Raw genomic sequence first — 10,961 nt, forward strand, 5'->3', positions numbered from 1 at the left:
ATGATAAATTTGTGAATGTCAAGGGTAAACCCAGGTAGGTAATGACCTGGGTCCCCAAATCTAAATGATCCCGCTCATTGTGCAGGAACAGCTGCGAAGGAATGTCGCCAGACCATGGTATGTCGGCAGCGGTTGTTCCATGCACATGACAAGAGACATCTCCCAATTGCACAATATTCAGAATTTTAATGGGGGATACGTTTCCTTTGCCGGAGGAGATGGCGGAAAAATCACTCAAAAAGGAACAGTTTCCAATGGAGTGCTGAGCTTTGAGAATGTTAACTACGCGCCCGAGTTAAAGCACAGTTTGTTGAGTGTCTCTCAGATTTGTGACAAAGGTTATTCGACGCATTTCACCGATAAAGAATGTCTAATTCTGAAGCCAGGCATTGTTATTCCAGAAGAATGGATTCTTCTGAAATCAAAATGGGATGAAATGCATATATCATTGACATGAACAACAATCTTCCTAAACAAGTCACTTGCCTTTTCTCAAAAGTTTCCGAGCACAATGCTATGCTGTGGCATCGAAGACTCGGACATGCTAACACAAAGAACTTGAATCGACTTGCAAAGAATGACATAGTGCGCGGGCTTCCTGTCAAGGATTTCATCACGTTTGAAAAGTGTGTGGCATGCGCCCAAGGAAAACATCACAGAAAGCCACACCTACCTAAATAGGTCAATTCAATCAACTAGGTGCTCCAATTGTTACACGTGAACTTATTTGGTCCGGTCAACGTCCTCAGCATCAACAGAAATTCATATTGTCTGGTTGTGATCGATGACTTCTCGCGGTTCACGTGGGTTTTCTTCTTGTACAACAATGCTGGGGTTGTTGACTTGATTAAGAAGTTTATTGTGATGATAGAGAACCAGACCAACCACCAGGTGAAGGCGCTCAGAACTGACAACGGGACATAATTCAAGAATGTTGTTCTCGATCATTTCTGTGCGGAAAAAGGGATAGTGCGTCAATACAGTGCCGCTCGCACTCCTCAACAAAAAGGTGTTGTTGAGCGGCGGAATCGAACATTACAAGACGCTGCAAGGACGATGTTATGTGACTCCAAACTTCCAGTTTTCTTTTGAGCGGCGGAATCGAACATTACAAAAAGGTGATCAACACGGCGTGTTATGTTCAAAATTATGTTCTACAAAGCTCAAATGAAGACACCATAAGAAATTCTCTACGGTCACAAACCATCTGTTAGTTACTTCCGTATTTTTGGTTGTCCTTGCACTCTCCTTCATTTGGAATCCAACCCTAAATTCAACGCCAAAGCCGATGACTATTACTTTGTGGGGTATGCTGCTCGTACGGCGTACATGGTCTACAATAAGAAGACAAAGCAAATTGTAGAATCCTTCGACGTGCGCTGGTTGGAGGAGAACGAAACGGATGCCAGAGTCGGTCCAGATTGGTTGTTTGATTATACATCACTATTCAAGTCGTTCAATGTGTTTTCAGATGATTTGTCTGGTTCCAGTTCTGGTTCGAAGACTGTGATTGAAGATGAAGATGAAGAAGTTGTTTACAGACCACCGGTGGTGTCCTCTACGACTCCTACAGTGGATACATCTGTACCAAGTGATTCGTCAGAGTCTCCATGTCAACAAAATATTCCAGATGCTGATGCTACTCCCCTTACTCCTGATGAAAGAGAGTTCATGTCCAAAGATGCTTCCGCTGTTTCTCAAACATTCATGGAACTTCTCTTTCCCGAACCAATTGCTAATAAGTTTGTGGCAGGCCCCTCTCACGATTCCAGACCGTCTGAGGTGGATCATTCAGCAGATGATGGATTTGTTAATATTCACAACCTTCCCGTAACGCTCAATGACATCAGCTAGGAGCTACCTTCCAGAATTCAACGCGATCACCTGATCGAAAATGTCATTGGTCAGCTGGGCGACGGTGTTCAAACGCGAAGTCAGAGTGGAGATGTCAATACATGTCTCTATTCTTGCTTCATATCTCAAATAGAGCCAAAGAATGTTGAAATGGATTTGAATGAGCCCAGCTAGGTGGATGCTATGCACGAGGAGTTGAATTAGTTTGAAAAGCTTGGGGTTTGGAAGTTGGTTGAATTACCTAAGGGCAAGAAGTCACTCGACATGCGTTGTGTCTATCGGAACAAGCAAGATGATTCAGGGGTTATTGTGCGGAATAAGGCCCGATTGGTTGTACGTGGATTTCGCCAAATTGAGGGTCTTGACTACACCGAAGTTTATGCTCCAGTGGCTCACTTGGAGGCTATTCGCATTTTCCTCACACACGCTTCTTACATGAACTTCATGGTTTACCAGATGGCGCTGTGAAGGAAGAAATCTGTGTTGATCAACCTCCTGGGTTTGTCAATTCGAAGTTTCCGAATCACGTCTACAAGTTGGACAAGGCTTTATACGGGTTACATCAAGCTCCAAGGGCGTGGTATGCAACTCTCACGAAGCACTTGCTCGAGCATGGCTATTCACGGGGAACAATTGATCAAACCTTGTTCATTAAGCATGTTGGTGCCGATCAGATTCTTGTTCAAATCTACGTCGATGACATCATCTTCGGGTCAACATGTCCACAGCTATGCAAAGAGTTCGAATGCGTGATGAAGAAGCGGTTCGAGATGAGTTCTCTGGGGGAGATGACCATGTTTTTGGGGCTTCAGGTCAAACAAAACTCAACCGGAATCCTGTTAATCAATCCAAGTATGTTGAAGATATGCTGGAGAAGTTTGGGTTTCGAGACGCAAAACCTGCACTGACGCCAATGGCCGAGAGACCACTGTTGACTCCAGATATTGAAGGCGATTCCGTAGATCAGACTGATTACAGATCGATGATCGGATCGTTGATGTATCTAACCGCAAGCAGGCCAGACATCATGTTCGTGGTTTGTCAATGCGCACGATATCAGGCTAATCCTAAATTTTCACATCTTATTGCTGTCAAAAGAATTTTTCGGTATCTCAAAGGCAGCCCAAAATTGGGTCTTTGGTATCCGAAAAATTCTGAATTTGATCTATATGCTTTTGCTGACAGTAACTACGAAGGCTGTGAGCTTGACAAGAAATCAATGTTGGGGGGATGTCAATTTCTTGGAGACCGGCTGGTGTCATGGCAGTGCAAGAAACAAAATACAGTCTCAACCTCAACGGCAGAGGCAGAATACGTAGCTGCTTCTGCCTGTTGTTCTCAAGTTATCTGGATACAACATCAATTACTGGACTACGGTTTGAATTTTCTAGAAACCCCTATTTTTTGCGATAATGAAGCTACAATTCAAATTGCTAAAAATCCAGTCCAACACTCGAAAACCAAGCACATCGACATCAAAGTGCATTTTATCAGAGACTGTTATGAGCGTTCGCTCATTCGGTTGGAACAGGTTCCCACTGCTAATAATGTGGCGGATCTGTTTACAAAATCGTTTAACAAAGCTCGATTCGATGTGCTTGTGGGATTTTTAAAAATGATTCGCTTTGAGGACTATTTTTTTTGTTTTAGGTTAGTTTAAATTTGTGCATTTAATTTTCATTCTCACCCATGCACAAATTTAGGGGGAGAAATTAAACAAAAACCAAACAAAAATTAGAAAATTAAAAAAAAATCCAAAAACAGTTGCTTTTCGGTTAGTGTTGTGTTGGGAAGTGATATATTCATGTGATAACAGGCAATTTGAATCTGTGTAATGTACCAAAGTTGAATTGGCTAGGCTCTGTGTTCGATGCGCTGGTAGACACGAAAGTTTTGAATGGACTTGACTAGGTATAGATGAACTTAAGGAATCTAGAGACTTAACAAACCTTAACCTAGATAGTTCCATTCAGCCTGACAACATGACGCTTGGGTAGGTTGAGCAGGGAGATATACATGAGAATCCATCGGTCACACTAAAGTAATTCGTATCTAGAACCGTGGTTTAACTCTTCCTCGATGTACGGACTCTGTCCTTAATTCTGGTATTGATGGGGCGACTGGGGAATTCCGATAAAGTAGGTCTGTAGGAAATTATTTTCTTGCTTTCTTTCTGTTAGTCATATGTTGCCTCCTCTGTGTGATTGAAATACATCCGACCTGGAATGCAACATATGCAATTCTATTTCTCTGCATCTTCTATCTATGCAATTCTTCCTATCTGTTAGTCATATACTGTCTCCTTTGCGTGATTGAAATACATCCGACCTGGTACACAACATATGCACCATTCTACTTCTCAATCCATCTAAATCAGGTTAGTCATATGCTTCACCCTCTGCGAGATTGGAAGAGATCTGACCTGGGTGTATAGCATATGCATTCTAAATCTGACTTCTCCCATAATAATTGTCTGCTCACCTAAAGTAACGAGTACTTTGGAAGTTTCTGATTATTGGGGTATGTCAGGAAGCGGGAAACATGTTCTAGTACATTTAAAATTGAACAATCACTAGGTTGTCTGTAGATCTCGCTGCTCAATTTAGGTGGACAACAATATCCTTGGTCGTCATCAGATGAATGGTCCTTAGGAATTTTATCTGGAAACGTAAGGTCACAATGCCTTGTCATTTATAGTATGTCAAAAAATTTGTCACAAACATTCGTGTTTGTGGGGATCACAATATTGGCGATCGACCAGATCTAGACATGAAGGTAGAGGTACTGATAAATGGATTTGGACTGTCTAAAAACTTTGATCCCAATCTCATAAAATTTTATTAGTGATTAGTTGAAGTGAAACTAGTGTTAATTCATTTTAATTTCAAGTTTTATCTTTATGTTTATTTTTATTTTTATTTTTATTTTTATTTTATGTCTATTTTTATCTTGATAAAATTAAAAATTAAAAATTAAAAAAAAATAAAATTTAATAAAAAAAATTGTTCAGTTTAATTTTGTTTGAATTTGTTTTATTTTATTTTTATTTTTATTTTTTGGTCCTCTAAGTGTTTTATTTAAAAAAAAACATTTAAGTGTTGGGCTTGCATTTGAAGCTTCTTGGATTTGCATCTCATAAGTGATGGGCCGAGAACTGGTCCAGATATATAAGCAAGAGTACACGGCTGAGAGAGCTTTTCACCCTCATTTTATTGTCTACGGTCGTGAACTCCAAAATCTCTCTCATCCTCGATTTTTGATTCATCCCCGTTTGTGAAATTGATTGTTTCTCTTCGTCGGTATGCCTTCTGTGATCTTCATCATGCTAAAACAATCGAAAAACGACCGTGAATCGTGGCTTAATTTGAAGAAAACCTTACTGTTGGCGTTCACGGTTCTTTGAAGGGTTCACGGCCCTTTGAAGGGTTTACGGTCATTAAATGGTTCACGGTCGTGAACCCGTTTACGGCCGTGAAAACTGTTCCAACCGTGAAACCCTTTTTCAAACCGTGAACTCAAATATTTGGTCATGAACACTATTTTTACAACACTTAATCATCAATTAAAGCCTAATTAAATTGTTTAATGAGTAAAACCTTAATTTTAATTGTTTAAATCAATGGTTTTCTCACTTGGCTTGGTTAAGTGCAGATCAAAGAAATGGCTGCTTTGAGGATTGCTGAAAACCACAATGTTGCTGTTTTTCTTATGGATCCACCAGCAGCACACAATGACTTCAAGTCCATGATTTATGGACTGAAGAAGTGTTGCTTGACATATGCTTTTACTGCAAGTCCCATCATTTACCAATAGCTGGTGAAACAATTCCGGAACACTGCTACAGTACTCAAGGAAGATGGTGAAGTTATCTCAGTGGATGCTATTGTGCACGGAAAGAAAGTCTCATTAACCGAGCAAGTCATTCGTGAAGTTCTCCAGATCAATGACCAGCCGGGTTTTCCAACTGAAATTCCAATGAACCAGACCGAAGAAATCGTGGCTCGCATGGGTTATGAGGGTGTATTTCCACCAACTATCAAGAAGTTACTGCCACCCTATTGGAGGTTTTTGGTTCACGTATTTATAAGCTGTATTTCGGTAAGAAGAGCCGGGGCTGACGAGGTCTCGTTGCACAACACAGGAGCAATTGCTGCTTTGGCTGCCGGTTTGGACTTCAATTTTTCAAGATTCATCCTGAATGAAATGGTGGGCAACATTGAAGGGAAAGGCAGAGACAAATTTCTAATGTACCCAAGATTCCTGCAACTAATCTTAAACTTCAAACACCCAGAAATTGAGAAAAACGGAGAAACCCTTGATGTGAAATCCCTTGTCTCAAACACGTTTGGACTTATGAAACAGAACAGAAAAGGGAAGTTTATGTTTAAGGGCTTGTTTCCATTGGTAAAGTTCGGTATGTTTGCTAAAGTTGATAATGCATCAGCAACCGAAAGCTCTTCAGATCATGTGGAGATGGAAGATGATGTGATTTCTGTTTCTGAAAGGGAAGAAGAGCCAGTTGCTCATGTCGCCATAGTTGCCGAAGAACATGTTCAGGTGGTAGATGATGATGATGATGATGAGAATGATGATGTTGAGGAAAGTGATGTTGATAAAGGATTAATGTAGAACATTTTAGAGGGAGATTATGATAAAGACACAAGTTTAGGTGGTGAATTATCTGGATTTAACAATGATGACATTCCATTCAACTTTGAGCATGATGAGTACAACCCAACAACTGAAGATCTTGATTCTTTCTTTGACTTTGTCCATGAAGTTGTTCAACCGGCAACAGAGACAGGGGGAGTTAGTGACGTTCAAGAAGCATTACCTCTTACTTCTTCAAATCAGATGGCCGACATCTCAATTGATATGGAGGCATCATCAAGGATTCCCACCCTTCATGTTGCTATTCCGTCTTCTTTGCCATCTGAAAGTGATCTTGTGATGTCGTTTGCCTCTCAGACTCTATTGAAAAGAAGGCGAGCTGACCTGAGGCCGGGAGTGTATGTTGGAAATCAAGAACCACCAATGCAACCACCTACCACAACTGCTACACCAATCGTTCTGACCCAAGAAGGTCCAAGCACAACGTTTGAGTCTGGGAGCTCTTCAGCTCCTGGAGGTTCTTCCCCTACAAGGCCGGCGCACCACATCGCCTCTGAGAGGCTTGCAAAGGTCTTGACAGAACAAGAAACAACAGGCCTTCCTCCTTGCGGAAAAGGCATATCAATTGAGGAAGGCAACCAAGGGGGAGTGGACCCATCTGTTCAAGAGCTGAAGGAAGAAATGGGTGTGCTAAATCAGAGAATCATTAAGAGAGATATTTTAATTGACAACCTCAAAACTGAAGTCTCTGAGCTTAAAGCAGATAACTCTCTGAAGACAACCCAGATCTCTGATTTACAGACACACCTAGGAGCTCTGACTGCTTGTTACTTCGACCTCAAGGATAAACTGGTTGTGGAATTTGGTGACAAATTCAAATCTTCTGTCGGAGAACCAGGCAGATCTAACCTTACCCAAGCTTCACAACAAGGACCCCCTGTTGATCCTCCCGTTGTCAGAACAACCCGTATTGTTGATCGATTTGAACGTGAGCCAGTTCAAGCTCCACACTTAGTTGCTTTGAAGCGAGCTAAACAAGCTTCATCTTCTAAGAAACAAAGGTGGATGTTCAAAAGGAGTTTCGATCAGAACGTTCGCGGTGATCAACCCTGACTCATCGTTACTGAACTCAAACAGAAAAAATTTGGTACTAAGTACGGTGATCGGTCAGGAATTGTGTCGTGGGGATTTCATGACCGATTGAAACTGTGTCTTGTGAAGTGTAAAAGTTTAAATGTTGAGTATTACAAGGACAAACATGACTTTTGTTCATGGACAAGGGTTGATCTGTCTGAACTTGCCAATGCTCCCTTTTCTAATCCATCCAATGATCCACAAGCAACAGATTTCAAGCATTTTCTGGAAGAGCAAGTGAAGAAGGGCTTTACTGATATGAAGACTGCTAAGTCTTTCATCAAGAGCTTCCCGCATGTACTGGATCCAAAGACTAATGAGCCTTTCAAGACGGTGATGTGGCCTCCCACTAACCAACTGAAACATATTCCTGTTGTGCAGAACTTCCAAGATGGTTCTCTCAAGAGTATGCTTTACTGGGTCTATGATGAAACCACAACTTCTGCTGTCATCAGATTCCCAGAACGTGTATTTCGGATATTTGACAAGAAAGATCTGCTTCAATTTGGAAAATGGGATATACATTATCTGGCTCAACATCAAATCCAGGTTGCTGAAGATATCTTTGAAGCCGCCGCTAAAGATTATACTGCTATGGTTGCTGAGATTATCGAGAAGCAGATGTGGCTTGGGTCAATGGGGAGGTCTGATGTGCTCATCATTGAGAAGGACTGAATCAATGCTAGCCCCAAACCAAGGGGGAGATTTTTAGGTCATATTTATGTGGTTTGGGCTAGGTCACTTATGTATAAGTCTTGGTAGGGTTTGGTTCTTTTAATTTTGTACGTTCATGGTTGTGTAGGTGTTCACGGTTGTGATCATGTTCACGGCCGTGAACCTGGTTTACGTTTGGTCTGTTTCTATATATAGCAGTGTGTCAGGTCTGTCAGACGTGACGTTGTCAGAGTGTTCACGGTGTGTGTGTGCAATCAAGGTGTACCATACGTGTTTGCGACCTAGAAATATAACGTGTGCATTGCTTGATCAATTTCTTCTTCCTCTTGTTCTGTTACTGTTTGATTGATTGATTTTGTTTGATCACTGGTTTGGTTCCTAGATTTGGGACTTACAAGATTACCAAAATACACACACAATGCTCAAGAAAGCTCAAAATGGATTAGGGTTTTCTTGGGAAATGAAAGTGGGTTGGAGGCTGATGAGGGAATGAGCCTTGGGGAGATAATGATGCTTATAAAGGGTCCAAACCATAGTTGTTAACTCGTGACTCGACTCGTGACTCGAAATCCTAAATTTTAACTCGGGACTCGACTCGTAAGAGTCATGACACTAAAAATATATACAAAGAATTATATATAACATCATGTGTCAACAAAATATAAGCCGAATATTTAAGCACATTTACTAATATGTTACAAATTCACTAGTTAGGGTCATACATGTCATAGAGTATCAAAAAATAACTAGTGATTTAGTAACAAAGCAAATGACAAAAAGATTTGGTGTGTTTAAATCATAAAACTAAACTTCAGGGATAAAGTGGTCATCATCATCTTCATCTTTCGGGCACTCATCTCCATAACTTGACCACCATTTAGCTACAATTTAATAGAACAAATGAGTAATAAATAATAATGTAATTATTATATATTTTACTAGGTTATATTTTTCCTAAAAGTTACCAGGTTGCATTTTCTTCTTCATTAACACGGCTGCGAATATCCCAAACATCCTCATGCTCTCATTGAACTTTACAAGTTGTTCATGAATTGTCACCATTGTTGGCCTATTATACATCCTTTCAATGACATCATACAATCCGCATTTGACTTCTTTATTGACATTAAAGTTCTCCCCGAAATGAAGATTGGTTTATAAAATAAAAGAAAGTATGTGTTTAGTCATATATAATAAATGTTAGTGAAATAATAAAAATATATACCTAGGATTAAGAAAATATCCCACTGAATGAAGTGGCCTGTGAAGTTGCATATTCCACCTAAGATCAATCTTGTCCCAAATAGGTTTATATCTTGACTCAACACCATGGAAGTTCACTTTTATTTGTTCTTTTGATCGATCCATAGCTTCATATATATATATATATATATATATATATATATATATATATATATATATATATATCCCATTGTCGGTTTCACATCACCATCCATAAGTCTCAATACCTTATAAATAGGAACCACACAACTCAAATAATATTTTATAGCCTTCCAAAAGTTGACATCAACCAAAGTAATTCTTTCAGCTAATTTCCCTTCATCTTTAGAAGTAAAGGTGGATTCGGCCAATTCATTAGAAGCAAACAATTGTCGCATGCGATGTTTTAACTCTTGAAATCTTTTCAATGTAAGAAAAGAAGTAGCAAATCGTGTTACTCCGACTCGTGTTAATTCTTGACCACCGGTGAACCTTCTAAACATGGATAACAAAACACAATGTCTATAAATATAAACGGTTAATTTTCGTGCTTTATCTAAGGTGTCTTTGAATGTTTTTCCACCTCCTATTTCTTGCAACATCAAGTCAATCAAATGGGCGGAACACGGTGACCAATATAAACGAGGTCTCTCTTGCTCCAACTTTGAACCGGCTAACACATAAGCCGAAGTACTATCAGTGACGACTTGGACCACATTCTCCTCCCTAATTTCTTTAACAATTGAATTAAGAATTTCAAATAACTTATTTGCATCTTTAGCAAATGAAGATGTGTCAACTGATTTCACAAATACCGTGCCACTTGGACTATTCACAAGAAAATTTGTGATAGACCTTTGTTTTCCATCCGTCCAACCGTCGGACATAAGAGTGCACCTCGTTTTCTTCCACTCTTCCTTGTACTTATTCAACCCTTTTTCAACACATTCTACCTCTTTCTTTAGGTATGTTACTCTCGCCTCATGATATGAAGGAAGTTTCAATCCTTTCCCATACTCCCCTACGAGTCTCAAAGCTTCTTTCCACAATGGAGACTTCACCAAGTTAAATGGCAACGCTTCACCGTATATAAGTCGACATAAAGCTCGAGTTACGGGCTCTCTATCCTCCAATGCTTGATTCATTGTTTTTTGTTTTCCTTTATTGAAAACCGATTTCACAGTCCCGTTCCCGTCACTCTCAACTTTAAAAACATTCATCATCCATTGCCTTAGACTTGTTTTCCTCAAAATCCCTCAATAATTTTTTGAAAATTTCTTTTGTAGCTTCATCAACCACCGTGCAAACAGAAGCATCTATTTTTGTTCTAGCAAGATGATTCTTCATTCTAAATACTCCTCCAGAAAAAATTTTATTGCAATAATTGCATTGCAATCTAACTCTATTTTTTGGGTCTACTTTAGTACAATGTCCCCAAGTGATATTTGGTTTTGCCTTTTCCTTTT

General features: G+C 39.8%; 1 protein-coding gene across 1 annotated transcript; it reads right to left on the bottom strand.

Moving 5' to 3' along the window:
• Positions 1–9,505: 9,505 nt before the first annotated feature.
• LOC145111909 (uncharacterized) lies at positions 9,506–10,715 on the bottom strand. The gene is made up of 2 exons (XM_079048144.1): positions 9,744–10,715; positions 9,506–9,556 (listed from the first exon to the last, which is right to left on the bottom strand). Exons 1-2 carry the CDS (start codon positions 10,713–10,715, stop codon positions 9,506–9,508), a joined length of 1,023 nt encoding a protein of 340 aa, XP_078904270.1.
• Positions 10,716–10,961: the final 246 nt, after the last annotated feature.

The sequence above is a fragment of the Lactuca virosa genome, chromosome 5 (assembly GCF_052849685.1).
Source record: "Lactuca virosa cultivar CGN04683 chromosome 5, Lactuca_virosa_CGN04683_v6, whole genome shotgun sequence".
Lineage (NCBI taxonomy): Eukaryota > Viridiplantae > Streptophyta > Magnoliopsida > Asterales > Asteraceae > Lactuca > Lactuca virosa.